This window comes from Kryptolebias marmoratus, linkage group LG12 (genome assembly GCF_001649575.2).
Source record: "Kryptolebias marmoratus isolate JLee-2015 linkage group LG12, ASM164957v2, whole genome shotgun sequence".
NCBI classification, from domain to species: Eukaryota; Metazoa; Chordata; class Actinopteri; order Cyprinodontiformes; family Rivulidae; genus Kryptolebias; species Kryptolebias marmoratus.
Genome location: NC_051441.1, coordinates 20186858 through 20214671, shown reverse-complemented (window position 1 = coordinate 20214671; position 27814 = coordinate 20186858). Strand labels below are relative to the sequence as shown.

The window sequence follows — 27814 nt, the reverse complement described above, 5'->3', positions numbered from 1 at the left end:
AGCTGGCATCAAAATGTAAACAGACTTGTACTCAACATGACAGTACTGTTACATCCTGATAAGCACAATTTAGAACAACTATCAATAAATCTTATTTTCTGTAACAAATGCGACAGGAACCATGAATTACAGCTTGGAGTTTTTTACAGACAGAATCACTATAAGTGCATGAATTTCAGTGATGGTATAGTTTCTGCCCCTGATAGTTCAGACGTTTGCAGTGTACAGACTTTACCGACAACTGTCTCATTATCCTGTAGTCCGAATGAAGCAGCAGCAAGAGAGGTTAGAGTTGATCTGATCATCACTTCCTGTTGGTCCAGTTCTTGATGTAACTGGAAATGATGAAATGTGTTTACAGAGGGAGGAAGAAGATTGGGGCTTGTGTGGAGGAGCAGCGCTCCTGCTGTCCGTTGTGTCATCATGTCCTGAAAGACCCCATTTCTACCAGACGGTGCATCACGACAAACGGGGTCCAGTCTGCTGCGTCAGGTCTCCACTCCTGTCCCCAGTGTGGAGAAAAATGCAGAACTAGACCTGGACTGCAGACAGGCAATCAGAGCTGCTCTGCACAAGGTAAGACATTTCAATAAACTTATTTTAATACAGATGAATTTTTGGTGTTTTACTGAAGTCATGGACTTGAGGAGGACGAAACAGGAAGAACAATAAATAGTGAATTGAAACAGTTTGATGATTTTTAAAAACAAGATGACTGTTTCCTTTGTGTCTTGTTGTTTTTTAGCAGATGCTGGTTTACAGGAGGTTTTGGATGAACATAAGATCAGTCTGAAGAGGAGATGTGAATATGTAGCTGAAGAAAGTGATGAAATAGGAAGTACAACAGCACTCAACAAGATCTACACTGAAGTCTACATCACAGAGGGACAGAGTGAAGAGGATAATGCCCAACATGAGGTCACACAGCTGGAGACAACCTCCAAGACCAAGAGCCTCCATGACACTCCAATAAGGTGTCAGGACATCTTTAAATCTGAGGAACATGCAGCCATCAGAGTGGTTCTGACGAATGGTGTCTCTGGTGTTGGAAAAACCTTCTCAGTGCAGAAGTTCACTCTGGACTGGGCCGAGGGCTTGGAGAACCAAGATGTCAGTGTGGTGATTCTGCTTTCATTCAGGGAGCTGAACTTGGTCAGAGATGAGCAATACAGTCTTCTCACGCTGATCCATGACTTCCATCCATCATTACAGAAGCTCCCAGCAGAGAAGCTGCCTGTCTGTAAACTTCTCTTCATCCTTGATGGTCTGGATGAAAGCAGACTTTCACTGGATTTTAACAACGGGAAGGTTGTTTCTGACGTCACAGAGAAGTCACCAGTTAACCTGCTGCTGACAAACCTCATCAAGGGGAATCTGCTTCCCTCGGCTTTAGTCTGGATAACATCCCGACCTGCAGCAGCCAATCAGATCCCTCCTTCATGTGTTGACAGGCTAACAGAAGTACGAGGGTTCACTGACACCCAGAAGGTGGAGTACTTCAAGAAAAGATTCAGTGATGAAAAACTGTCCAGCACAATCATCTCCCACATAAAGACATCCAGGAGCCTCCACATCATGTGTGAAATCCCAGTCTTCTGCTGGATCACTGCTACAGTTCTGGAGGACATGTTGTCCACAGAGCATAGAGGAGAGCTGCCCAAGACCATGACTGACATGTACTCACACTTCCTGCTGGTTCAGTCAAAGAGGAAGAAGAACAAGTACCACGAGGGACATGATAAGAAGACCAGAAAGAAATTAAAGAGGATAAAGAGCAAGAACCACGAAGGACAAGAGACAAGTCCAGAGGAGCTGCCAGAAGCTGACAGAGAAGTTTTCCTGAAGTTGGGCAGGCTGGCATTCAAACATCTGGAGGAAGGAAACATCTTTTTTTCCCAAGAAGACTTGGAGCAGTGTGGTCTGGATGTCACAGAGGCTTCAATGTACTCAGGAATCTGTACAGAGATCTTTAAAGGAGAGTTGGTGATCTTTGAGAAACCAGTTTACTGCTTTGTTCATCTGAACATTCAGGAGTTTCTGGCTGCAGTCTACATGTTCCACTGTTCCACCAACAGGAACACAGAGGTGCTGGAGAGCTTCCTGGGAAAGAACTACAATTACTCATCTTTGGATGACTTCCTGCACAGTGTCCTGGTGAAGACCCTTAGCAGTAAAAATGACTACATGGACCTGTTTGTTCGCTTCCTTCATGGCCTTTCTTTGGACTCCAACCAGAGACTCCTAGGAGGCCTCCTGGGTCAGACGGGGTACAGTCCAGAAATCACCCTGAGAGTCATCAGCAACCTGAAAAAGATAAACACTGGTGGTACTTCTCCAGACAGAAGCATTATCATCTCTCACTGTCAGATGGAGATAAATGACTTCTCAGCTTATCTGGACATCCAAGAGGTCCTGAAGTCAGAGGGCAGATCAGAGATAAACCTCCCAGAGAAGCAGTGCTCAGCTCTGGCCTACAAGCTGCAGATGTCGGCAGAGGCTGAGCTGAACCTGAAGAAGTCCACATCACCAGATGAGGGACAACTGAGACAGAGTCATGATGTGACAAACGTCAGAAAGGCTCAGTGAGTCCAGATGTGTTCATTTACATTATTTGTTAGTACAGATACTGTAAGTACTTTGGAATATTAGTTGAAGCCAAACATTTAGGATTTGTTTTTGTATCACAAATTTAAAAGATAACTTAGAAATTATGTATTCCTATTGTTTTTTTTTTTTTGTGGAATGATGTGATTTTGGTTACACAAACATCGAAACTGGAGAAGCTGATATTCTTCTTCAAATTGCCAACTGTTTTGTTCCAAAAAGCCTTAGGTATTCCAGCTATTTGTTACAAAGACGCTGTTGTTGGATGTAATTACAACAGCTTCATTGTATCAGTGAAACAACAAATAGTTGGAATATCCAAATGCTTTTTTGGAATAAAACCGTTGACAATTTGAAGAAGAATATCAGCTTCTCTTGTTTTGGTGTTTGTGAATCAAAATCACACACTGGCAAACCCAAAATCTTAGTTGGCCTGGTCCATATTCAAGATCTTTTTGGTTTTTTTTTGTTGTTTTCACATGCACTAAGGCGGAAATTGGAGTGGCACTGAGTAGATCCTATGTGCAAGTTGAAACTGGAGCTCTCTCCTACTTAATCTTGGCCTTTCTCAGGCCCTGTCCATACAGGAATGGAGTTTTGTAGATTTGCAATTTAAAAAAAAAAAAATTTTATTTTAGCCTTGCGTCCACATGGAAACGACATTTCAGGAGCCCCTGAATTGTATTTTTCGAAACTGGGTTCCAGGATGACAAATTCCTTAGACGCCACTGTTGCTTTCTTACATGGACAACCTACACACAACCTTTTGAAACATATGATGTCATAGTCTCACCTCCTGCCTAAGCTGTGACCGCATTAGTAATGCGTACATACTGGCATTAGTGTTGTAGACGCCAGTTGCTCAACTACAGCAAAACCTTTTCCTACTGTAAACTTGGTCCTGTTCAGTGAACAGACAAGGCTGATGAACAAAAACATTGCCTTAAATAAAGCCAAGCATAAACTTCCTTTTTATTACAAAATCTTTTAAAAGGTTTTCAACCAAGGATTTCTCAGTAATTGTAGTGACTTGAATAAAAACTTGTTTGTGTTTCAGAGATCGGTACCACAGGCAGAGAGCAGTGTCTCCAGTTCCCAGCTGTCTGTCTATGAGGAGTGACATGTCCAAAAGCTTACCTCCAGACATCAGTGATGAACCTGGACCCTCAGACACAAGGTATGAAAACGTCTTCTGACTGATTCCTGACTCTTTAGAGAGTCAGCAGGAAGAAATGTGGGCAACAAAGAAGAGGATGAACAGTGGAAAGATGGTTGGTCCAGGTAACATACCTGTGGAGCAGTGGTGGACAGTAACGGAGTATATTTACTTGATTACTGTACTTAAGTACATTTTTTGAGAATCTTTACTTTAATTGAGTATTTTTTTTGGGGGGGGGGCTCATAACTTTCATTCAACTACATTTCAAAATCAAATATTGTACTTTTGACTCCACTACATATCTAGGAAGCTAGTTGTTACTTTGGGGTAATAGATTCAACCTTAAACCTCTATTCCATAGTGAAAGTGTGAGGAGAATCAAGACTCTCTGGTTTGGTGTTTTTTTAGACAACATTTTTTTGTGCTGAAGTTCTTTACAGGTGGCGTAGAAGTTGTAGCAGAGTGTTTCTACGCGTCAATACATCAGGTGGTTTCTGAAAGTTACAAGGTTCTGAAAAATTACTCTGAAAATTATACAGCAACATACTGATATTAGAAAATTTAATTTGTATTTTTGAATACTTGAGTACTTTTAAATGCATTTACTTTTGAATACTTAAGTATTTTCAAAAGTTAGTACTTCAGTACTTTAACTTGAGTACATTTTTGACCGAGCAACTTTTACTTGTAGTTGAGTAAGATTTGACCATGAGTATCAAAATTTTTACTCAAGTACTATAGTTGAGTACTTCGTCCACCACTGCTGTGGAGGTATGGAGATGCCTGGGAGAGAGGGCAGTGGACCTTTCAACCAGATTGTTTAGCACAATCCTAGAGATTGAGAGGATGGCTAAGGAATGGAGAAGTGTACTGGTATGAATGGATTTTCCGGAACAAGGGGTGTGTGCATAGCTGTAGTAACTAGGGATGAAGCTGATGAGCCATACCATGAAAACATGAGAGAGCTGTTGAAGCCAAGAATTAGGGTGATTATCTGTAAGCAGCAACGGAGAGAGAATGTAGAGAGAATGTACAGAATGTAGAAGAGAGCCTGGAGAGGTGGAGGTGTGCTCTGGAAGACAGACGTCATGTGTGCCGAGTGAAGCTGCAATAAGTAAAGATAATGAAGGGGGATGAAGTTGCTGGGGATAACCATTAACAACAACAGGTAGCTCACAAGGGAGGTAAAGAGCTGAAAAAGAGAGAGGAGGCAAGGTTAGAGTGAATGGAGACGAGTGTCAGGAGTGATTTGTGCCAAAAGCATAACTGCAAGAATGAAGGGAAAGGTTTCCAAGACCTGAAATTCTTGTTTTGCCACAGATGTTAGGATTTTGATAGGGAGTGACTATAATGAATATGATTAGAAATGTGTATATCAGAGACATCTCATGTTGGAGACAAAGTTAGAGAGACAAGGCAGAGATGGTTTGGACATGTCCAGAGGGGGATAGTGGATATATTGGGCAAAGAATGTTGAATATGGACCTGCCAGGATGGAGGAGAAGAGGAAGACCACAGAGAACGTTTATGGAGGTAGTAAACGAGAATATGCAAATGGTTGGAGAGACGAAGGAAGAGGCTGGAATAGTGTGAGATAAAGACAAGTGATCCACTGTTGGGACCCTTAAGGCTCCGGCATACTTCATAAGACGTCAAGAAGTTGGTTCGCAGTCACATAGTTGTGAGATGTTTGTTTTTGCACACACCTTTCATCCTCCACGGGACACTCGGATCAGAACTTCCAGGAAGCTCCTCTGTCTACTTACAGCATTGAAACGGGTTTCTTCCCACCGGCTTCTCAACTCTCCTATCCTAGAACAGATTTTTGCAACCCTCACCCCGACCAGATGTGTTTATTAAACAAAACAAGTTCAACTTGTCAAAACGTGTATTTACTGAAAAAATATAAAAAAAGTAATTACATTGCAACAACCTACTCACAAACTACTGCCACACATAAACTATTTACAAACCATTTCACTGTTTCCACTTCAAATTCAGTGTCCAGTTACATATTTTTAGGGTGCCCCCTTTAGTTGCACAAAGCTCCGGAGCTTCGCTGACGTCACAGCTGCCACCCGCTCCGAATGCTCATTCACCTCTTCCCGTTCTGGCTCGGAGTCACTTGCAGGCCTCAAACGACAAAAAAAAACAAAAAAAACAATTTGTTATTCATTAGTTATAAATACATTCACACACACACACAAAAATGGCGGTGCTTCGTCATGACTACGGTGTCTGCCCTGGCCAAAATGTCCGATCGGAATTTCATTGGCTACCGGCCTGTGGTGTCAGAACCTGCTTGGGGGCTGACTGACCGGAGCTATAGGCTTGCAAATGAGGGGAGGAGACTTTCATAACTTTACGCATGGGAAATTAGAGTGGCTGTAGGGGGGGCAGAGAGCAACCCAGTTGGTCAGACAAAACGTCAATCAAAAGTGGCGCCAAAACACCGCTATTTTAAAATTTAAGTTTATAATAAAAACAATAAATGTAGCAAAAACTATACAGATTTGAATAGAAAAGGCAGTAAAACGGCCGTGGGCGGGCCGCCACGTAGTATGGGGTTAAAAACAGGTACTTACAGAAAAACAATTGAGGAACACTCGTAGTCTTCATGGCCTGTATTGTCTAATACTAATTTGATTTTCAACAGAGTTTCTCAGTGATTGATGGGATCTGAATAACAAGTTTGTTGTTTGTTTGATTGATTCATTGATGTCGTCAATAATTATTTATTCAGTAGTTTTTTTAGAAATAGTGATTCTTAAATGATTTTCAACAGAGTTTCTCAGTAATTGATGGGATCTGAATTGTGTTTCAGAGATCGGCACCACAGGCAGAGAGCAGTGTCTCCAGTTCCCAGCTGTCTGTCAATGAGGAGTGACATGTCCAAAAGCTTACCTCCAGACATCAGTGATGAACCTGGACCCTCAGACACAAGGTATGAAAACGTCTTCTGACTGATTCATATGACTCCTCAGAGAGCGACAAACACAAGTTCAGCTTTGATATTTGGTTGGAAACTGGTCGACCTGTTGTGTGGACATTTCTGTATGATTGTTGCTTTTAAATATAAACGTTTGTGAGGTTTGTTTAGTTATAATTTAACCGTCTTGAAGCCCTCGTAACTGAAGAGAGGCACAGAAGCCCTTGTAAGTTGGGGTCCATTTGACCCGAAGGCCACGGGAGGGTTAAAAGAGTGAAGATTGGTTTGTATAAAGGCATTTATGTATTACAATAATTCAGAGGTGATTTAAATGTGGTATTTGTGCATTTGTAAGTCTGACATATTTATTGTTTCTTGTAGAGTCATAAATACAGTGGCTTGTACAGTCCTGCTCACCATTATTGGCACCCATGAAGTTTAAGTACATATAATGGAATATTTACTGAAGGAAATTCATCAAGTGAAACAACATTTTATTGCTGATAGCTTGTGCTTGGTGCAAAACAGCAAATGATCAAAAACATTTAAAAAGATAAACATTATGAGGAAAACAAAGAAAAACATAATTTTTACCATGCCAATGGTATTGGCACCCTTTGCTGCAAATCAATATGAAAACCCAATTTGGCTCACCTGTTGCAAATCACACATACAGATCACTTGTGATGGACTGCCTCCACACATATGACATGAATTAACCAATGAATGATCATGAAGATATTCACTCAGCTATACAAATCATGAAGGGGTGCCAATAATGGTGAGCAGGACTGTAGAAGTATTAAATTATAAATTGACCTTCTTTACAAGAAATATTTAAAACAAACCTTCAGTGTCAAAGTGAAACTCAATTTCTAAGGAGTAATACCAGTTAAATACAAATATTTGATGTAAAATAAGTACTTGCGTAAATTCACCCCTTTTAAAAAGATTAAACTGAAAAGATTATTGAAAAGTACAAGTCAGGTTTTGGATAAAAAATGGATTTCCAAGGCCCTAAACATCCCCAGGAGTTCTGTTAAATCCACCATCAAGAATGAGTAAGGGACATGTGTAAATCTACTAAAAGCAGGTTGTCCCCTCACAAACTGAGTGACCGTGAAGAAGGAGAATAGTGAGAGAGACCACCAAGACACCTGGGAGCTCTTTGTAGGAGGTCCAAGCTTCAGCATGTGAGATGGGAGAGACTGTACATATAACTACTGTTGAAGCAAACTTGACTAGAGTTTGTATACATTATTTAGAGACTCATGTCAAGATTTAATCTGTGTTTTCTTCAACAGTAGTTTTCTGTTTGCCTCTCTCCCACAAAGCTCAGACTGGTGAAGAAACTGGGCAACAGTTGTTATATGTGCAGTGTCTCCCATCTCTCCTGCTGAAGCTTGGAACTTTTAAAGGGAGTGGATATTTATGCAACTACTTATTTTACATCCAATATTTTTATTTAATTGGTATTACTTTGTAGAAATTGAGTTTGGCTTTGACACTGAAGGTTTTTTTAATATATATGTTTTGTACAGAAGGCTAATTCGTAGTGATCATGACTGATTTATGACAGCAATAAAATCAGAAAACATCCAAGGGGTTGAATACTTTTGCAAGCCACTGTATAAGAGTATGAATTACTGACAGGCATTTCTAGTACAAATAGTTTCAAAACCATAAGCATAGCTCCCCAAGGCACAAGTGGACCAAACAACTGCTTAGAAACCCGTAGACCAGCAAGTTGGCTCCAGGAGCGCATGAATATTTACATAAAACATGTTGATAAATTGTCTAGTCTGAAGTAGTTTGATAGATTGATGCATATAGTGTAGTTTGATTAACTGATTGTTGACTTGATTCTCTTCAGCAATTTGTTTTGTTCAAAACTTCATAAATGGTTTTTCTCAGTGATTGATGTGATCTGAATAACAAGCTAAATGTGTTTCAGAGATTGGCACCACAGGCAGAGAGCAGTGTCTCCAGTTCCCAGCTGTCTGTCAATGAGGAGTGACATGTCCAAAAGCTTACCTCCAGACATCAGTGATGAACCTGGACCCTCAGACACAAGGTATGAAAACATCTTCTGACTGATTCATATGACTCCTCAGAGAGCGACAAACACAAGTTCAGCTTTGATATTTGGTTGGAAACTGGTCGACCTGTTGTGTGGACATTTCTGTATGATTGTTGCTTTTAAATATAAACTTTTGTGAGGTTTGTTTAGTTATAATTTAACCGTCTTGAAGCCCTCGTAACTGAAAAGAGGCACAGAAGCCCTTGTAAGTTGGGGTCCATTTGACCCGAAGGCCACGGGAGGGTTAAAAGAGTGATGATTGGTTTGTATAAAGGCATTTATTTATTACAGTAATTTAGAGGGTTTTAAATGTGGTATATATACAGTTGTACGTCTGCCACATTTATTGTTTCTTATAGAGTTATAAAAAAGGACTATTAAGTACTGACATGCAATTCCAGTACAAATAATTTCATAACCACTGGCATAGCTGCTCAAGCCACAAGTGGACCAAATGACTGCTTTGGACCCCTGGACCAGCAAGTGGGCTCCAGGAGCGCATGAATATTTACATTAAAGAAGTTGATAAATTGTCTAGTCTGAAGTAGTTTGATTGATTGATGGACATAGTGTACTTTGATTAACTTATTGATTGATTGGTTGATTGATTTTCTTCAGCAATTTTTTTTTGTTCAAAACCTCCTAAATGTTTTTTCTGTGATTGATGTGATCTGAATAACAAGCTGAATGCGTTTCAGAGATCAGTACCACAGGCAGAGAGCAGTGTCTCCAGTTCCCAGCTGTCTGTCTATGAGGAGTGACATGTCCAAAAGCTTACCTCCAGACATCAGTGATGAACCTGGACCCTCAGACACAAGGTATGAAATGAGGGAGCCAGTTGTGGAGCTGGCCCCAGGGGGATTCGTGCCCATACCTTGGTGCCCATCTCATTCCCCCAAGCATGACCCTACTCATCAGTAGGGTCTTAATGTGTGGGTGGAGAGCCCTGCAGGCATGGGATGAGCACCAGGTAGTGGAGTCCTGCTGTCTGCAAGCAGTGGGGCCACGCTGACTTCATTTTAATGCACCTTAGACTTACACAGCTGCACCCACAGATATGCATGCAATACCACGAGAGAGGGCATGGGCTGGACATGTACCCCTTGCTCCCTGTTAATCACCTATTCATTCAAACCAGGTGTGTCAAACTAGAGAAACATCTAAAACATTCAGGATAATGGCCATACAGGACCAAGACTGGACACCACTTGTGTAGAATGATGGTGGCGGCCAGCCCCGTCCAGATTGGCTTGCTGCAACCTCTCTGGTTGGCTGCTGAAGGGCTTGCCAGCTCAGCTTTTCCAGCTGAGCTGGGATAACTACTTTAGTGCTTTTCAAGCTTGTTCTTTTTTACTTCATTGTTAATAATGGAGCCCTTCGTCCTTTTGCAAAGGACTGAGCAATGAGACTGCTGGGAAGCTCAGGCTCAGATCTGTAGATTCCCAGGGCTCTATTCTGCTCAATGATTTACTTTGAAATACCTCCACTCTTCTTTTAAAAGTGTTTATTGATGTTTAGCAAACAGCTTTATGGTGCATTATCGCCACCGACTGATAAGGATTGTGGATCAGGGCAGACTGCTAAAAATAACACTACATCCACCCACCTGCCATTTCTCCTCCCTGACTGATTGACTGCTCAGCTGAGAGGTGCCTGAAAGGGCTATTGGTACTGTGGCATTTATAAGTACAAGTATGGATACACAATATACCCAATACTTGTATTGGTGGATTCCTATTAAAGATGTGACATCATGTTTGGTGTAAAGGTGGACTATACTGTTTCTGGACTCATCTGTGTCAGAGAAAAACAGTTAGTCATTATAGCATGGTTTAGGAATTACAGCTTGGAGTTCCACATAGACAGAATGCCAGTGATTTTATCTTTTTTGTTTACCTCATGAAGTCAGAATGAAGCAGTGGCAAGAAATGTTGGAAGATGTTGTTCTAGTTTTTAATTGGTGACGATGATGAAATGTCTTCACAGGTTGAGGAAGAGGAGTGGCATATCTGTAAAGGATCCGCTGCCCTTCTGTACCAGATCTGGACTGCAGACAGCCTATCAGTGCTCCTCTCTGCACAGTAAGACATTTCTGGTAACCTGCTGTTTTAGTACAGACACATTGCTGTGTCGTACAGAGGAAAGATTAAACATCATTATACAGCTCGATGATGTTTGACTACCACAAAAAATGTTGGAATTTATGGTGCAGCATTTATCTCTGTTCTGTTGCATTTGTCCTGTTATGTCTAATCAATATGTTTATGTTTTCAATGTTTATCATATAGTGTAGCCGCTTCTCTGTCCTCTTTAAATTCTGTAAAAGAATGAACTTGACTAGTAATTTTACACAGAGGTTGCCCTGTAACCCACACAGAAGACTCATTCTGTGTCCTGCTTCCTCTGACCAATCAGAGGTGTTCTAGCTTCATCCCAGGATGAGTTTTCAAACAGCATAATGGTGTTGTGGAATCAGAATTGTAAAAAAAAAAACGATTTTTGACGATGCATCAAGCCATAAAACCAAGGGAGGAGGCAATTTCAATCAGCAGAATACGCCTTAAGATAGTAAGAGAAGCTTACCATCTCAGCCTTATACAAGTTGAGAGAGCGTATTAAAAGGGAACAAGGAGACCAACCCTATCAGAGCTGTATCACTCGGAGAATGGCTTGACCTGACATCAGAATGTGATCAGAGATGTACTCCGTTTTACATTTAAAACAATCTTGCAATAGGGATTTCCTACTTATAAAGCACAATCGCTGAAACTTGTGCTCAGTCCATCTTTCCCGTCAATCTTATATGATTACCATGATGGTGTTTACACTCATGAGTCGATGCTGTTTTCAAAATGGTGGCAGACATTCTGGCTCTTAACAAGATATGTATGGGACATTGTGATATCAATATCAAAAACCTAGTAACAATTCAGTTTCATTTGCAACTTTTCAGACAGAAAACAACAATAGAAAACAACTTTAGTCAATCACTGTGACAAGCAGACAACAGCCTGGGTCTCAACACACTTTGAAGAACTCTGTGTTCTTCTGAGTTCAGCTTTCAGGACTACAGTAACTTCAAAACAAATCTTTGCAGTTCTGAGTTTAGTCTTGCTCACGTTTTAACTTTAACACCTCACCTTTGACTCACTGTTTTACTGAAGACTTTACAGTGATTCTAAAAGAAAGGAAAGCCTTGTTGATGTTTAACTAAAGACATGGGCTTCAGAAGGAAGAAGAATGAATGATGATGAATTGAATTTGTTTGATTAGGATGACTGTTTCCCTTTTGTCTTGTTTGTTGTTTTTCAGCAGATGCTGGTCTGCAGGAGGTTTTTGATGAACATAAGATCAGTCTGAAGAGGAGATGTGAATGTGTCGCTGAAGGAAGTGACGAAACAGGAAGTAGAACCCTCCTAAACAGGATCTACACTGAGCTCTACATCACAGAGGGACAGAGTGAAGAGGTTAATACCCAACATGAAGTGAGGCGGCTTGAGAAAGCCTCCAAGATCAAGAACCTCCAGGACACTCCAATCAGGTGCCATGATATCTTTAAATCTGAGCAGCATGCAGCCATCAGAGTGGTTCTGACAAATGGCATTGCTGGTGTTGGAAAAACCTTTTCAGTGCAGAAGTTCACTCTGGACTGGGCCGAGGGCTTGGAGAACCAAGATGTCTGTGTGGTGATTCTGCTTTCATTCAGGGAGCTGAACTTGGTCAGAGATGAGCAATACAGTCTTCTCATGCTGCTCCATGTTTTCTATCCATCATTACAGAAGCTCCCAGCAGAGAAGCTGTCTGTTTGTAAACTTCTCTTCATCCTTGATGGTCTGGATGAAAGCAGACTTTCACTGGATTTTAACAACGGGAAGGTTGTTTCTGACGTCACAGAGAAGTCACCAGTTAACCTGCTGCTGACAAACCTCATCAAGGGGAATCTGCTTCCCTCGGCTTTAGTCTGGATAACATCCCGACCTGCAGCAGCCAATCAGATCCCTCCTTCATGTGTTGACAGGCTAACAGAAGTACGAGGCTTCACTGACACCCAGAAGGTGGAGTACTTCAAGAAAAGATTCAGTGATGAAAAACTGTCCAGCACAATCATCTCCCACATAAAGACATCCAGGAGCCTCCACATCATGTGTGAAATCCCAGTCTTCTGCTGGATCACTGCTACAGTTCTGGAGGACATGTTGTCCACAGAGCATAGAGGAGAGCTGCCCAAGACCATGACTGACATGTACTCACACTTCCTGCTGGTTCAGTCAAAGAGGAAGAAGAACAAGTACCACGAGGGACATGAGACAGGTTCACAGGTGCTGACAGAGGCTGACAAGGAAGTTCTTCTGAAACTGGGGAGGCTGGCATTGGAACATCTGAAGGAAGGAAACATCATGTTCTACCAAGAAGACCTGGAGCAGTGTGGTCTGGATGTCCCAGAGGCTTCGGTGTACTCAGGAGTTTGTACAGAGATCTTCAAAAGAGAGTGTGTGATCTTCCAAAAACCAGTCTATTGCTTTGTTCATTTGAGCATCCAGGAGTTTCTGGCTGCAGTCTTCATGTTCCACTCTTTGCGCAAGTGGAACATAAAAGTGATACAAACCTTCCTAGGAGAAGACTACAATTACCCATCTATGGATGACGTCCTGCTCACAGTCATGGAGAAATCCCTTAGGAGCAAAAATGGCCACCTGGACCTGTTTGTTCGCTTCCTTCATGGCCTCTGTGTGGAGTCCAACCAGAGACTCTTAGGAGGCCTCCTGGGTCAGACAGGGTACAGTCCAGAAATCATCCTGAGAGTCATCAGCAACCTGAAGAAGATAAACACTGATTATTTCTCTCCAGACAGAGATCCTGAGAGATGCGTCAACATTTTTCATTGTCTAATGGAGATGAATGACTTCTCAGTTCATCAGGAGATCCAGGAGTTCCTGAAGTCAGAGAACAGATCCATGAAGAACCTCTCAGAGATCCAGTGCTCAGCTCTGGCCCACATGCTACAGATGTCAGAGGAGGTTCTGGATGAGTTGGACCTGAAGGTATACAACACATCAGATAAGGGACGACTGAGACTGATTCCAGCTGTTAGGAACTGCAGAAAGGCTCGGTGAGTCCAGATATGTTCATTAACATTCTAAGTCTGGATAGAATAATTGTTTAAATTTTTCTTGCTGTTAGAGGCACGGGGGAAACAAGTGTGAATCAAGTTAGAGTTGGTTGGTAATCTTCATTAGATAAAATCTTTTTAATGGAAATCACAAAACAAACTTTAACGGTTCAAAATGTAACATATATATGCTTATATTGCTAATGAGTTTATAAGCGTCTACTCAGGTTTTCACATTTCATCAAAAGTCTTATAAGACCTAACTTAAGTGCCAAAAATAAGTTCTGTAGCTAAAGTGACCCCTCCTTTTATACCCTCGGACCTCCACTCATCTTTTCAGCAACTGTTCTAAAAGGTCTCAGGTGGGGTGGAAAATTATGTGAGGTTAAAAAAAACAATTAATTTATTATAAATAAAAGAAAAACAAAAGCTGACTTGGCAGAAAAAAGAAAAACACAAAGTAAATCCAAACATGAACGAAATACTACTAGAGGCAAGACATGGGGGGAACCAGACAGATCGTGAAAGCGACAATGGACCAGTGAGTAAGTGGAGGAGATGACCGGGTTTTAAAGACAGAGGGTAATCAGTGGGAAGTGGACACAGCTGAGTGATTACAAAGCTTGGGACGGGTGTAGATGTGCATGGCAGGTAAACATGTGATAAACTGAGAAGACGTGAAAGATGACATGAGTACAAAAATGGAAAAAAAGATAAGACTAAACATGAAGACAATCCATAAACAAAAGAAACAATGAACCCAATCTGAAACATGAACGAGAAACAAGAACACAATAACCCCAAATCCTGACAAAGGGTCTTTCTGCTCTGACCGAATCCCTGGTATTGTCCCGGATAAAGTTGTTTACTCTCAGAGTTTATACACACTTGGCATCTAATCTACACAGAGTGTCCTACATTGTCCTTTACACTTTCTTTAGACTGAAAGAATAAATGATTTATAGAAAAGAAATGTCTTTTAATTGTCAAATCTTTTGAAATGTGCTGAAAAATGAATGTGTTCATTTATCTAATAAGAAATTAGTCAAACGGTTTTAACAAATTTTATTCACAGTATTACTCTTTGTCATTACAGAAGACGTCTAATGATCGTGCTAACAGAACTTTATTAAGCTCAGTCTGTACAGTCATACAGTTTTTGACTTAGACAGAATTTGGCTGGATGACGATAATTCTAGCTTCCAGAGCATGCCAAAACTCAGAATATTGTTCTCAATTTCTAAGTGCTAACTTTATACTGTTGTGTTAATTTATTTTACTTAAATTTGATGTGATGTCGCTTCTCACGAGATCTTAAACAGTAGGAAAGTAAGCACACCCCTCTTACTTCATGCAATAGTTCCACAGTTTGACTGTGGTCACTGGTGTTTCTAACGCTACCTTTCTGATTATGGAGCTGCCAATTACCAGAGTTGGTTTCTCAGCAAGTGAGTCGCTGAATGTGGAAAACCTGTATGATCTTGAGCAGGTTGTTGGTTCACCACAAGCCTAGCCTTAAGACTATATCTCCTCTGAACCGCCACCCAGCTGGCTTGAGGTCCCAGCTGCTTGGGTTCTGCTGGAGGATGACTATGGGTTTTCACTCTTGATGGCTCTGCTTTAACTAAGGGGCCCTGGCTACCTAACAGCTTTTCAATAGCACAGTGCTGTGCTTCCAATACCACCAACCTTGATCCAAATATACTATAAGACTAAATTTATTACATGTACCACTATCACTAAAGGAAGCAGAGGAATAACTGAACATCTGACACAAAGAAATAGAACCAATAAATCCAAAGACTCAAGAGAGCAAATAAGTCAACAGACTACAAGCAAAGCAGGAAATGCTGCAACAACCTTAACACAAATGTCAGCATGTCCCTATCCTTTCAGTACGTCAGCCTCCCAAGGAGCAAAATATATTTTTCTAATTGAGACATCTTCATTCTGACTCTGGATCAGCTTCCTCTGACAAACTGTGGACATCATAGAAGCATAAATGTAACATTATGTTCCCTGCTTCCTCTGCAGATTAAATCATAACAAAGTTTCTGAATAAAAGACTGCAGGTCCGAAAGACACTGGAGAGACTTACTGTGTCATGTCAAACAGTCAAATGAACTAAGATGAAGCACAGAGGTGGAAGATGTTCATGAGATTATGACATCAGTTTAACCATCATATGATTTGATTCTGTTTATCATCCATATTGTCTGATTTTATTATGACTGATTTTACATTTTCTTCGATTACAGGCTTTGCTCTTGCCACCTCTCAGTATCTCACTGTGAAGTCGTGGCCTCAGCTCTGAACTCCAACCCCTCCCATCTAACACAACTGGACCTGAGTTACAACAATCTGAAAGAATCTGGTGTGAAGCATCTGTGTTCTGGACTGGAGAGTCCAAACTGTAGACTGGAGATTCTGAGGTCAGTCCTCCAGAACTGTTGTAGGTTTTAATTGGTTGTCAAATCAAGTATTAATGTCCTCTTCAAAATGTATCTATTTATGATTGTTCCATTCATTCAATAATTTAATGTAAATATGCAGGGTTTTTTTTAAGTTTTCAGTTTTTCTAAGTGTCTAGTTAAGACTTTCTTCTTACTTTTTAAAACAATAACATATATTTTATAGCAATTGTATTTGCTTGTTTTAACCTTTAAAAACATTTGACCACATTAAACAATGGTTGGTTGTGTTTTGTGGTGTGTACATTCTGTAAAACTATTTTTTGTACACTTATGTTTTTGTTATTTTTGTTCCTTTTTCTGTTTTAACCTGCATCCTCACTTTCTTTTTCACAGATTAGAGAAATGCACCCTGTCGGAGATCAGCTGTTCTGCTCTGGTCTCAGCTCTGAAATCCAACCCCTCCCATCTGATAGAGCTGGATCTGAGCAGGAACAACCTGTCCGACTCTGAAGTGAGGGAGTTCTGTGGTTTTCTGGAGAATCCTCACTGTAGGCTGAAGAGTCTGAGGTCAGACATCAAAGCTTATCTTCTGCTTAGATTATTATAATGTGGAAGTTTTATTGACGCTGAACTAAAATTATAGTGAAACTTGTCCTGTTGGAATATTTGTACCATGTTGGATCAGCTCACGCATTTTGTTTTTCATTCAATCAGATTGGAGCGCTGCTGGTTGTCAGAGATCAGCTGTTTGTCTCTGATTGCGGCTCTGAAGTCCAACCCCACCCACCTCTCAAACTTGGACCTGAGTGGGAATGACCTGTTTGACTTTGGAGTGAAGGAACTCTGTGGTTTTCTGGAGAGTCCACACTGTAGACTGACGACTCTGAGGTCTGATAACATGTTGAAATTTGGTGCTGAGATTACTGTGATGTGAAAGTTGTGCTGACACTGAACTGCAAACATGGCCAATAATATATTGTTACATACTGTGGATCTTCATGGCAACATCTATTTTCTTTAAAAGAGCTTGAGTTTCTGAAAAAAAAAATTAAAAGAAAAAGATGTATTTTGACAATTTTTTTTAAAATCCCCCATTATTAAATATACAATCAATCATTCATTTTTCAACACTTGTTTGGCTGTATGTGTGTTTGTGTGTGTGTATATATATATATATATATATATATATATATATGTATATATACAAAAAAAATATTCAAACACAAGATGTCACAGTAACAAGCTCTGGATTTGCATGTCTCAAATCTTTACGTTTTCCAATAAAAACAGATAGTCTTTCAGACTCCTTTTTTTCTTTGAAATTTGAATATTTTGGCTGCACGACACAAACTTTTAATGACGGAGCATGTAGTGGAGCTGACAGTGTCTCAAACCTGAATTCATCATGCCTTTACTGAAGTAGCAGCATCCTCTCATTTGATACTTGTGCACTCTTAAACTTCTGTTTAACTGTTTTAATGTGCACCACATTGACCTTAGCTCAGTTGTTTTATTCCTCTTGCAGATTGGAGAACACTTGGTTGACAGAGAACAGCTGTGCTTATCTGGGCTCAGCTCTGAAGTCCAACCCCTCCCACGTGACCCAACTTAACCTGAGTGGGAACATTCTGCAGAATTCTCTGCAGGAGCTCTGTGGATTTCTGGGGAGCCCATACTGTAGACTGAAGACTCTGAGGTCAGAGGTGTTTTAGTTTTGTGATGAATTTAATTTGATGTGAAAGTTGTGTTGACACTAAACTGCAGACATAAAACATATTCTACTGATCCCCACTGAGGATCTCCATGGTAGTTTTTTTCTTTTGTTTGAGGTTATGTCAACATACAATTTATTTCATTTAAAATTTCTGAAATTAGATATTTATTATCACTGATTGATGGTTCAGTACTTTAAAAGGCTCTTTAATACAGCTGCAACTAATGATTATTATTGGCAGTCAGTTAATCTGTTAATGTCTTTGTTTAATTTATTATTGCAATCCATCTGTGCTTTCTGTGGAAACACCTCCTGTTCTGGGTTCCAGTGCATGTTTAACTTCACCTGCTCTTGTCTTCCCATGACTAGGACTTAAAACTGCTCACATTTATTCTTTTATTATTGGGACCATCACGAGAAAATGAAATGGGTGAAAAATGCAACCTAAAATGCAAGTAGTTTTTCATTTTTAAGCTTAAGTATAATTTGCAAATACGTAAGTAAAATCATCTTTGTCGGGTTCAGAATTCAGGGCTTCAAAAATGATTTATTTTTCAGTCCCAAATCACAATGAACAGATAATTTTTCCAGCCAGTAGACATGGGCTTTGTTCAAATTGTCCACTCATTCACTGTGTAGTGCGCTTTATTGTGAGTCAGTCATTTTGTGGTGCTATTGGAAATTTTGTGCCCTAAAAACTATGTGGTGCAGTAAAGTAATGCACAGAAGTTGGACACAACATTGGTGGAAATAGACCATAGTGGGGGTGGCTGTGGATTAGTACTTAGAGCAGTCTTCCTCCATTGAGGGAGTCGGTGGTTCAATTCCTGGCAGCAGTCACATGTTGAAGTGTCCCTGGGTAAGACACTGAACCTCTAATTACCTTTGATGTGCCTCATTAGTGTATGAAAAGTTTAAAATCACTGATTAGTCTTCACAGAATGATGTATTTAGATTAGCTGTAGTAGAGTGCTGTGTGAATGTGTGTGGATGGGTAAATGAGAGCACAGATTGGGTTGTGAAGCGCTTTGAGTGGCCTGATTGGCTAGAAAGGTGTTATGGAAGTGAAATCCATTTACCATTTAATGGATTGCGGCCTGAGCGGACACAGCAGCTAATCAAGGCTAATGTTAACATCTCCATCTTAAAAATTTGATTTTTTTTTTCTTTTTAACTCACTGAAAATCCTTTAATTATTTTGACAACTCTGATATAAGGTGACTCTTCTCCTTCCGTCTGAACTGTAGGGCTGGAGAAAGGACAAGAAAAGGCAAACTAATCCTAAACTTGTCCGGCTTGATGATTACACACATATTACAACTTCAAAATCAGTTGTTCTGTACAGGAGTACTTTAGAGGTGATATAAATTCATAATTTTAAATAGTTACAGCTGTAGTCCGCGGTTGTGGAAAAAGATGCAATCAGACAAAAATTGGAACAAATATGTGTAAATACATTTTACATCAGTCTTGTGGAGACAGAAGACACTAATTACACTTTCTGAGTCAAAACCAGCAAAAATATGTTGTCCACCACCTCACAGTCAGGCGTGCATCCCAACATATCTTACTTAAATGTATTTAAGTGACACCTGATTGACTACTCGGTGCAAAATGATGAAGTATGCTGTGTTCAGGTAGGGTTCAAATTGTAGAAACCCCTGGCTGTTCCCTATCCCCTATATATTCTATTATGTAATGACCACAGTGTAGTGAGTGAATGAGCGAACATTTTGGAAACAGACACTGAAAATCCGAGTAGAAATGACAATAAAGCACAAGAGTGACTTTGCCCATGAGCCGCATTTCCCCTCGTTCAACATCCAGCAAGAGAGAATTTCATGTCTTTTGAGATGAGCTGCTTTCCAAGGACATTGCTGCCTGTACTGGAACAATTCAGAATAAAAAGTCCCATTTGACATACATCTGATTAAACTGTAAAAATGTCAGCAAAAAGGAGAAGACGGTGTAGTTTCTCCTATGTTCTTCTTTCCTATTGCACTTAACACATTAGCTAGCGTAGCTAAAATGATGATAGTTTATGAGGCTTTCTTGTCTAAACTAACATGGACATTACTTTTCAAATGTTAACATCACACAGTTCTAATGTGATGCCTTAGCTGAACTTACCCATCCAGATTGGAGCTGCTGGTGGCTCTGATAGAGTTGAAGATCTGAAGTCACCACATCTTTATTGAAGCAGAAGCATGTTGGCGCTCTGTAACCTGTTCTGTTTGACTGTTTTATTCTACATTTAGATTGAGGACTTGCCGGCTGTCAAAGGTAAGCTGCTCTGCTCTGGCCTCAGCTCTGAAATCCAACCCCTCCCATCTGACCGACCTGGACCTGGCTGGAAACAACACCATGGAGGATTCTGGAGTGAGGAAACTCTGTTGGTTTCTGAGAGCTCCACGGTGTAGACTGAAGACTCTGAGGTCAGACACCATGTTTTAAAGTTGCGCTGCGATAAGCATTATGTCAAAGCTGTGTTGACAGTAAAGATTTTGTTGATTTCTTTTCTCAGAGCTTCTTACAACATGTCAACGAAAGTTCCATTTCTTTACTGAAGCAGCAGCATGTTGTCATATATATTAACTCTCTATATGTTGTTGTGATTGACTGTTTTATCTTGCATCCTGATGGCTTCATGTCACATTAAACAAATTATTTCATTTAGGTTGGAACGCTGCAAGCTGACGAAGATCAGCTGTTCTGCTCTGGTCTCAGCTCTGAAATCCAACCCCTCCCATCTTACGGACCTAGATCTGAGTAACAACTACAGTCTGGAGGATCCTGGCGTGAAGGAGCTCTGTGGTTTCCTGGAGAGTCCACACTGTGGACTGAACAGTCTAAGGTCAGACAATATGGTTTACATTTGTTTTTAGATGAAAATGAGAATAAAAAGTTTCTTTGAGGCAAAGACACTAAAATCACTGGTACTTCGGTTTCTTTTGGAGTTTCTTTCTGTATTTTTCAAAATAACTCAGAGAACCGAACAGTGCCCTTTACTGCGAAGTGTTTCTTCAAAAGATCTTAACTAATCCTAACAATGAGTTGTTCTGCTTCATGGTACTAGGAAGCTGATTATGAACTCAATAAAAAAAACAGGATCTCAGACTGCTGGTTCATGTAAATGGAAAACTAGATGTGAGAAAAAACGCCGGCAAATACACAAAATGAATTAACTGATCAAAGTTTCTGCCATCTCGTTAAAGCACGATTGGATCTAGCTTATACTGTAATGAGGTTGCAGCGATATTGTAGTTTTATTGTTTTTCTAGGTGCCATCTTTAGGTTGAAGGTATTTATTATAAAAAAACAATGAGTTTCTTATGTAAAAGCATTTGTTAGGAACAAAGTTTAAAGTAATCAACTTCTGTTGTACGCAACGTAAGGTCTCTGTCATAAAGGAGTGAAATGTAACGGTGGAACTTTGACAGGTGGAGACAGTTGCACAACGGTGGCTTTTTTATTTCCCACCCCACCCCATCTTATAAAGACATGGATTAGTTGAAAGGCAGTATGTTGACCTGTGTTGTCAACAATCTGCTCCAGACCAGGTTAGGTTTCCAGCATCAGCTGTCTCAGTAACAGACCCGGGTTCAGGCTTAACTGGCTTTGTGAAACAGAAAATACCAAACTGAACCTGAAGTTACCTGGATAAGCCACTAATCCTGCCTCGTTGGGTCTGGCAATGAGTTTGAGAACCCGAGCACAATAAATGAATGATTTGAAAATATATTGAAAAACAAAGAGCCAGGGAAACATCCAATGGGGAAACTACACTGACAAAACAGCACTAAAGACCCCCATTTCCTCACTCTGCTGTTTCCCTTCCGTTTACTGTTCATGTTCTTGCTGCCAATAACTTTGTGTTCTCTTTTCGTCTTTATTCCCACACAAAGTTCTCCTGACTGAGTGCTTTGGTGTTTGTCTGTGTGTCCTTTCTGTCCTCTCTAACCTCGGCCAGTCAAGCCAGGTGGATCCCCATCCTGAGACTGGTTCTGGTTCTGCTGGAGGCGTCTTCATTTAAAAGGGAGTTTTTGTTTCTGCTGTTACCTGCTGCCTCATTCAATGGAGGCATCTGACTTCCTTGGATAGAAAATGTACTGTGTGGAGTGTTTTGTTTTACTGAATTAAATGATAAATGGAATGGTTTGAACTGTATATTATTGAATTTAGTCTGAATCTGACTGCCTGGATTGAATTTCATATTGCCTGCCACCATGAACGGCGAGCGATCATTTACATTTTCCCAAAAGCTACGCATTGTGGTCTGATTAACCCAAAGTTGAACTTTTAGGCTACAATTCCAAAAGGTTTGTGGACTTGTAGATCACCAAATGAACACCATACTCGCAATGACATGGTGGTGGCAGCACAAGGGAAACAAATGCAAACTTTTGTTAGAAAGAGTGCGCAAATATTACCAAGTCAAGGTGTGGCCTTGTGATAAACTCCTTCCTAAGAAGACTGGCGCCTGTTCAGAAGGTGCTTCAACGATTAGTTTAGGTGGGGCACACTTATGGCACTCGCTTATTGCATCTATTTTTTTTCCTTCAGTGGTTTACTCAAAGTATTGTTTATTCCCTTTAAAAACTCCCACAGTGACAAATATGTATATTATTACTAATTGAGTTGTTTAACACTTGATTTTACTGACTAAAATACTCGAACAGAAAATATCTCAATAACACACTCTGAGTCTGCTTGTTCTAGCACCTAAAGTTTTACATTTAAATATACAGCTGGTTTTTTTTTAAAATTTATTTACAGTACACTGACATAAATTTGTTCACAAACTTGAATAATTTGGCCTCACAGCATGAGTTTGTATCAGTGGAGCAGCTTGAGCAGCTGACAGAGTTTTAGAGCTGAAGTCAGCTCTTCTTTATTGAAGCAGCAACATGTTGTCATGAAGAGTAATGGGGACCTTTTGGCTTGTTCTGTTTGATTTAAGATTTAAGCTGCATCCTGTCAGCCTCAGCTCACATATGGTGTGTGTGTGTGTTTTCAGATTGAGGACCTGCAGATTGTCAAGGGTCAGCTGTTCTGCTCTAGTCTCAGCTCTGAAGTCCAACCCCTCCCACCTTGCACAACTGGACCTGAGTAACAACAACCTGCAGGAGTCGGACGTTCAGCAGCTGTTGGATCTTGTGAAGAGTCCAGACTACAAACTGGAGACTCTGAGGTCAGTGGATGTTTGGAGGCATTTAAGGCTTCTGTTCGCAGCATTGCAATAAATTCAGTTAAGCCTCCAATCATATTGGATTAGGACTCTAAGCTCTCCATGACCTACACATCCAATTAGGAAGTGACAAATTTGGAAGTCCTCCTCATTGTGAAGGCAATCATGAGGCTGCTGTGCACCAAATATTTTTTTCCCCCAATGGTTACAGTGTTTTTGAGATTTTCTCCTATGCCCTCACCAAGCGTTTTTATCAGCAGCTCATTCCTACAAAAATCCTACCACATGTATTTTGTATTGGCACTGTTTTCATGTTTATCTTATTGGAAATCTACTTAAAACATAAAAACCTGTTTAAAAAGTTTGACTTGACTTGATCCATAAGTCCACCACGCCCAGGGTTCTGATCGACTGGATGATCGACCTTCATGTGATTTACAAAAAAAACAAAACAAACAACAGCCAGAATGTGTTTAGTCTTGGTGAGGCCTTCATATTAAGAACACAAAACATGTTATAGATCCACAATGCTTTTGAGCATGCACACAACGTTGGTTTCTCATGGTGCTGTGTGAGGCAACATGTCTCACACAGCATAAATCTCTACAATGGCAATGTTTTAGTGGTGGTGAAACTGCAGAAACTGTTTATTATTTCTATCAAAAAGGTTGTTTTCAGTGGCGTCTATCTGTGTACAAGATTACTCAAAAGGTTCTGAACAGATTTTAATGAAATTTTCAGGAAACGTCAAATATGGTACATGGAACAAGTGATTAAATGGTAGTGGTGATCCGGTCAAAGGTCAAGCTCACAGATGACCTTATGATCTACTTATTCAACCATGAAATGAATGGAAAACTAAACTGCACTATTGGGCACCTTTTAGATAAAGGGTGATCACCATTGATTTCAAGATCATGGGGTCAAAGGCCAACATCACAGTTGACCTAGTGTTCTAATGCTGCAACAGTGTTGTGTAGGAATGTCAAACTCCACAGCTGGACACGTCATGGGTTAAAGATGATGCCTGTTGATTTCAGTGTTCATGGGGTCAAAGGTCAAGGTCATAGGTAACCCCTTTGTTAAAAACTTGTCTCTGCTCCTACATGTGACTCGTTTGTTTCTACCACCAAGGAAGTTCTGTTTCGGGTTGCGTCCGATGGTTTGTTTGTCTGTCTGTTAGCAAAGATCAGATAAAAACTAAAAGATTTGGATGAAATGTTCAGGAAATGTTGGGATTGAAGCAAAAAAACCAATGGATTATATTTTGGTGTTGATCCAGATTATATGCTGGTGTAGACTCTTAGTTATCCAGGACATGGTAAATCCAAAAAAAAGGTTAAAACAAAAACAACTGAACTTCTCTTCTGTAAATAGAATAGAGTTCCAGTTGTTTTTGTTTTAAACCTTTTTTTTTTTTTTTTTTGGATTGATCCGGATTATGATCCAAATCGTACTATTATTTTCATCACATTGTGGCCTTGGTGCTCTCCGAGTGCTTCTAGTTACTTTCTGTTTTAGTATTTCACCACACAATGCTTCTAGCCCCCCCAAATGCAGTTTCCACTGGGGACTTGCATGGAAGCTGCAGAGGACACAGACTTGATGCTTCAGGCCCAACGTGTTTACATGAGGGCTGAAAGGAATCTGGCCACGCTGCACGCTGCTCTGAATACACCTCACATGACTCCCTGCTGCTCTTTATAATCGATGTGCCACAACAGTCGGTTAACAGGACTTCATCGCCTCTCCTCTTCATTCTTCTTTCTGCAGTTGGAGGAGAGGATTTTTGTGATGGGAAGAAGATATGCTGTGTCCCGGTGATCCACAGACGAGAGGCTGGATATCGACGATGATCTCTGTAGTTTCAGTTGATATCCCCAGCATGCGAAGTATTTTATTTTGATGTCTGTCTGGTTTGACGCTTTTTTTAATCTCTCTTTGTACATTAAAGTCACTTTTGAAATGATTAGTAGATAAAATGATCCATTAGTCCAACTGGAATTATGTTGTAAAATTTTTGAATAAAGCTATAAAAGTTCAGCATCTGCTTCGTTTTGCTGCACTTATCTAAGGAGGACTGCAGTTATCCATGGTGACTAATAATAAAAAAAAACACAAATAACTGGTAAATATATATACTGAACAAAAATATAAATGCAACACTTTTGTTTTTGCCTCCATTTTTCATGAGCTGAATTCAAAGATCTAAAACTTTTTCTGTCTTTTTCTCTCAAATGTTCGCAAATCTGTGTCGGTCAGCACTTCTCCTTTGCCGAGGTAATTCATCCACCTCGGAGGTGTGGCATATCAAGATGCTGATTAGACAGCATGATTATTGCACCGGTGTGCCTGAAGCTGGCCACAAAAATGGCCTCTCTAAAAATGTGCAGTTTTATCACACAGCACAATGCCACACACAATTTGTGCAACTGACATGCTGAGAGCAGGAATGTCCTCCAGAGCTGTTGCCCTTGAGCTGAATGTTCATTTCTGTACCACAGTCCCATGTTGGAAGGATCTGTACACGTTTCCTGGAAGCTGAAAACATCCCAGTTCTTGTATGGCCAGCGTTACTCACCGGACATGTCACCCATTGAGCATGTTTGGGATGCTGTGTGTTGGCGTGTATAACAGCGTGTTCCAGTTCCTGACAATATCCAGCAACCTCACACAGCCGTTGAAGAGGAGTGGACCAACATTCCACAACAGGCCACAATCAACACCCTGATCAACTCTATGAGAAGGAGATGTGTTGCACTAAGTGAGACAAATGGTGGTCACAACAGATAATGATCCCCCGGTCACCCCCAATGTAGTAAAAGTAAACTGGACATTTTTTTTAAAAGTGGCCTTTAGGGATTTAGGGGGAAACCTAGACATCTCTACCCAGATCAGGTGCCCGGACCACCATCTTTATTGATTCAGATCGTTGGCAGTATTTTGAGATACAAATCACATTGGCCACAAACGAGAGGCGCACTGAGCTTTGCTGAGCAGTTCTACGGCTCCCTCTGCAGCACAAAGTGACTAACTAATCCCCAATGTACTAATTCAGATTAAAAAAGTTTCAGGAATCAGCTTCTGTTGAGCAAAATCCTAGCAAACAATTAACCTCATCTCGAGAATGGTTAAAAGTAGTAAGTAAAAGAACAAAAACAAACAATAGTTTATTTTAAAGTTTATTATTAAATGTAAGAAAAGGGAACAATCACCAGTGTTACTGGACAAAGTGCACTTCGACAAAGCAGAATCATAATCTCTGAGACACGATGAAAGCCTACTGACGTGACCAGTTAAGCCAAAACACAATCATAATCTACTGTGACCAATATTACACACCTATTAATGCACAATAAATATCCAAATACATGGCTTTAAGCAACACTTGGGCACACACACAATAAAAAGCACACTGCTGTACAATATAAAACATCATTTAAACTGCAAAAATTACATAAATGTATATGCTTTCATGTGCAAAAGTTGTTGATTAGGAAATGACCTCACATTTACAGTTGCTGACGTGCTGGCAATGTTAAAGTTACATTCAGTGTTCAGCTCATTGTCAATGCTAAAGTTAAGAGTCATTTTATGTTTTAGGGAAATACGGTATATTTCGTGGTCTTGTTAAGAGTTGGAGAAGATGATGTGCTTCTCATGTTGTGCTCTACATAAAGCTACTTCAAGCAGTCAGTTAGCCTAGCGCTAACATTACAAAACAAGGACAGGCTAAGCTAACTACCCGTTAGCGCTTGCTTTCAGCTGGCATAAAAGTGTTGCAAATTTACTTAACTAGTTCTTAGCGTAATGTTTCCTTATATGTAAGACTATTCTTTTGTTCACTAGTCTAATAATCCTAAATTATTTCCATTTTGTCCATAAAAATGTTACTTTATTAATAAAAGTCCAACTAGTTGCTAATATGGGTGTTGTGAATTTACTAATGACATTTCATATAGTAAAACCTGTTCTTCCATTCTTTGGGTAGTCTTGTAATACATTATTTATACTTTACTGATAAAACCTTAACCAGTTAGTTTAGCCCAACAATAAGAAATATAGTTGAGATTAAAATTAAACTTAATGTTTCTGGCATCGTCAGCTTCATGTATGCTACAGGAAGTGTTGTTCATCTAATTCTAATCAGAACATTCCAAAAATACATGAATCTTTATGTGCATGAGCCAAGACTCAAATGACTTTATTTGGAAAAAATATTTTTCTGCAATTTTTGTCAATGATGAAATAAATATTAGCTGTTTCTCAGCTTTTAATTAACGCCAACTGTTCTCTACAACTGTGAGCAAAGATATTCAAGAGTCATTAAAGCACAACTTTTTGTGACTGATATACAGGTGCTGGTCATAAAATTAGAATATCATGAAAAAGTAGATTGATTTCAGTAATTCCATTTAAAAAGTGAAACTTGTATATTATATTCATACATTACATACAAACTCATTTATTTCAAATGTTTATTTCGTTTAATTTTGATGATTACAAATGACAACAAATGAAAATCTCAAATTCATCATATCAGAAAATTAGAATCTTGTGAAAAGGTTCAAAATTGATGGCACCTGGTACCACACTCTAATCAGCTAATTAACTCA

The 27814-nt window shown here is 40.0% G+C and overlaps 1 protein-coding gene across 7 annotated transcripts in view; it reads left to right on the top strand.

The window, feature by feature from the left end:
- The window catches only part of LOC108247080, a 34508-nt gene extending 9267 nt beyond the window's left edge, over positions 1-25241 (top strand). For 2 of the 7 annotated variants that reach the window (XM_025010272.2, XM_017434950.3), the window contains exons 6-21: positions 362-576; positions 746-2582; positions 3662-3781; positions 6588-6707; positions 8647-8766; positions 9471-9590; positions 10759-10853; positions 12085-13882; positions 16141-16314; positions 16690-16863; positions 17011-17184; positions 17822-17992; positions 20269-20445; positions 20688-20864; positions 23028-23201; positions 24972-25241. In XM_025010272.2, the coding sequence (XP_024866040.1) occupies positions 362-576; positions 746-2582; positions 3662-3781; positions 6588-6707; positions 8647-8766; positions 9471-9590; positions 10759-10853; positions 12085-13882; positions 16141-16314; positions 16690-16863; positions 17011-17184; positions 17822-17992; positions 20269-20445; positions 20688-20864; positions 23028-23201; positions 24972-24993 (5668 nt within the window). In that variant the 3' untranslated portion in view covers positions 24994-25241. The remainder of the gene's footprint in view (positions 1-361; positions 577-745; positions 2583-3661; positions 3782-6587; positions 6708-8646; positions 8767-9470; positions 9591-10758; positions 10854-12084; positions 13883-16140; positions 16315-16689; positions 16864-17010; positions 17185-17821; positions 17993-20268; positions 20446-20687; positions 20865-23027; positions 23202-24971) is intronic. The other 5 variants (XM_017434952.3, XM_017434951.3, XM_025010273.2 and 2 more) reach the window with 5 other exon arrangements.
- The last annotated feature ends 2573 nt before the right edge of the window (positions 25242-27814 follow it).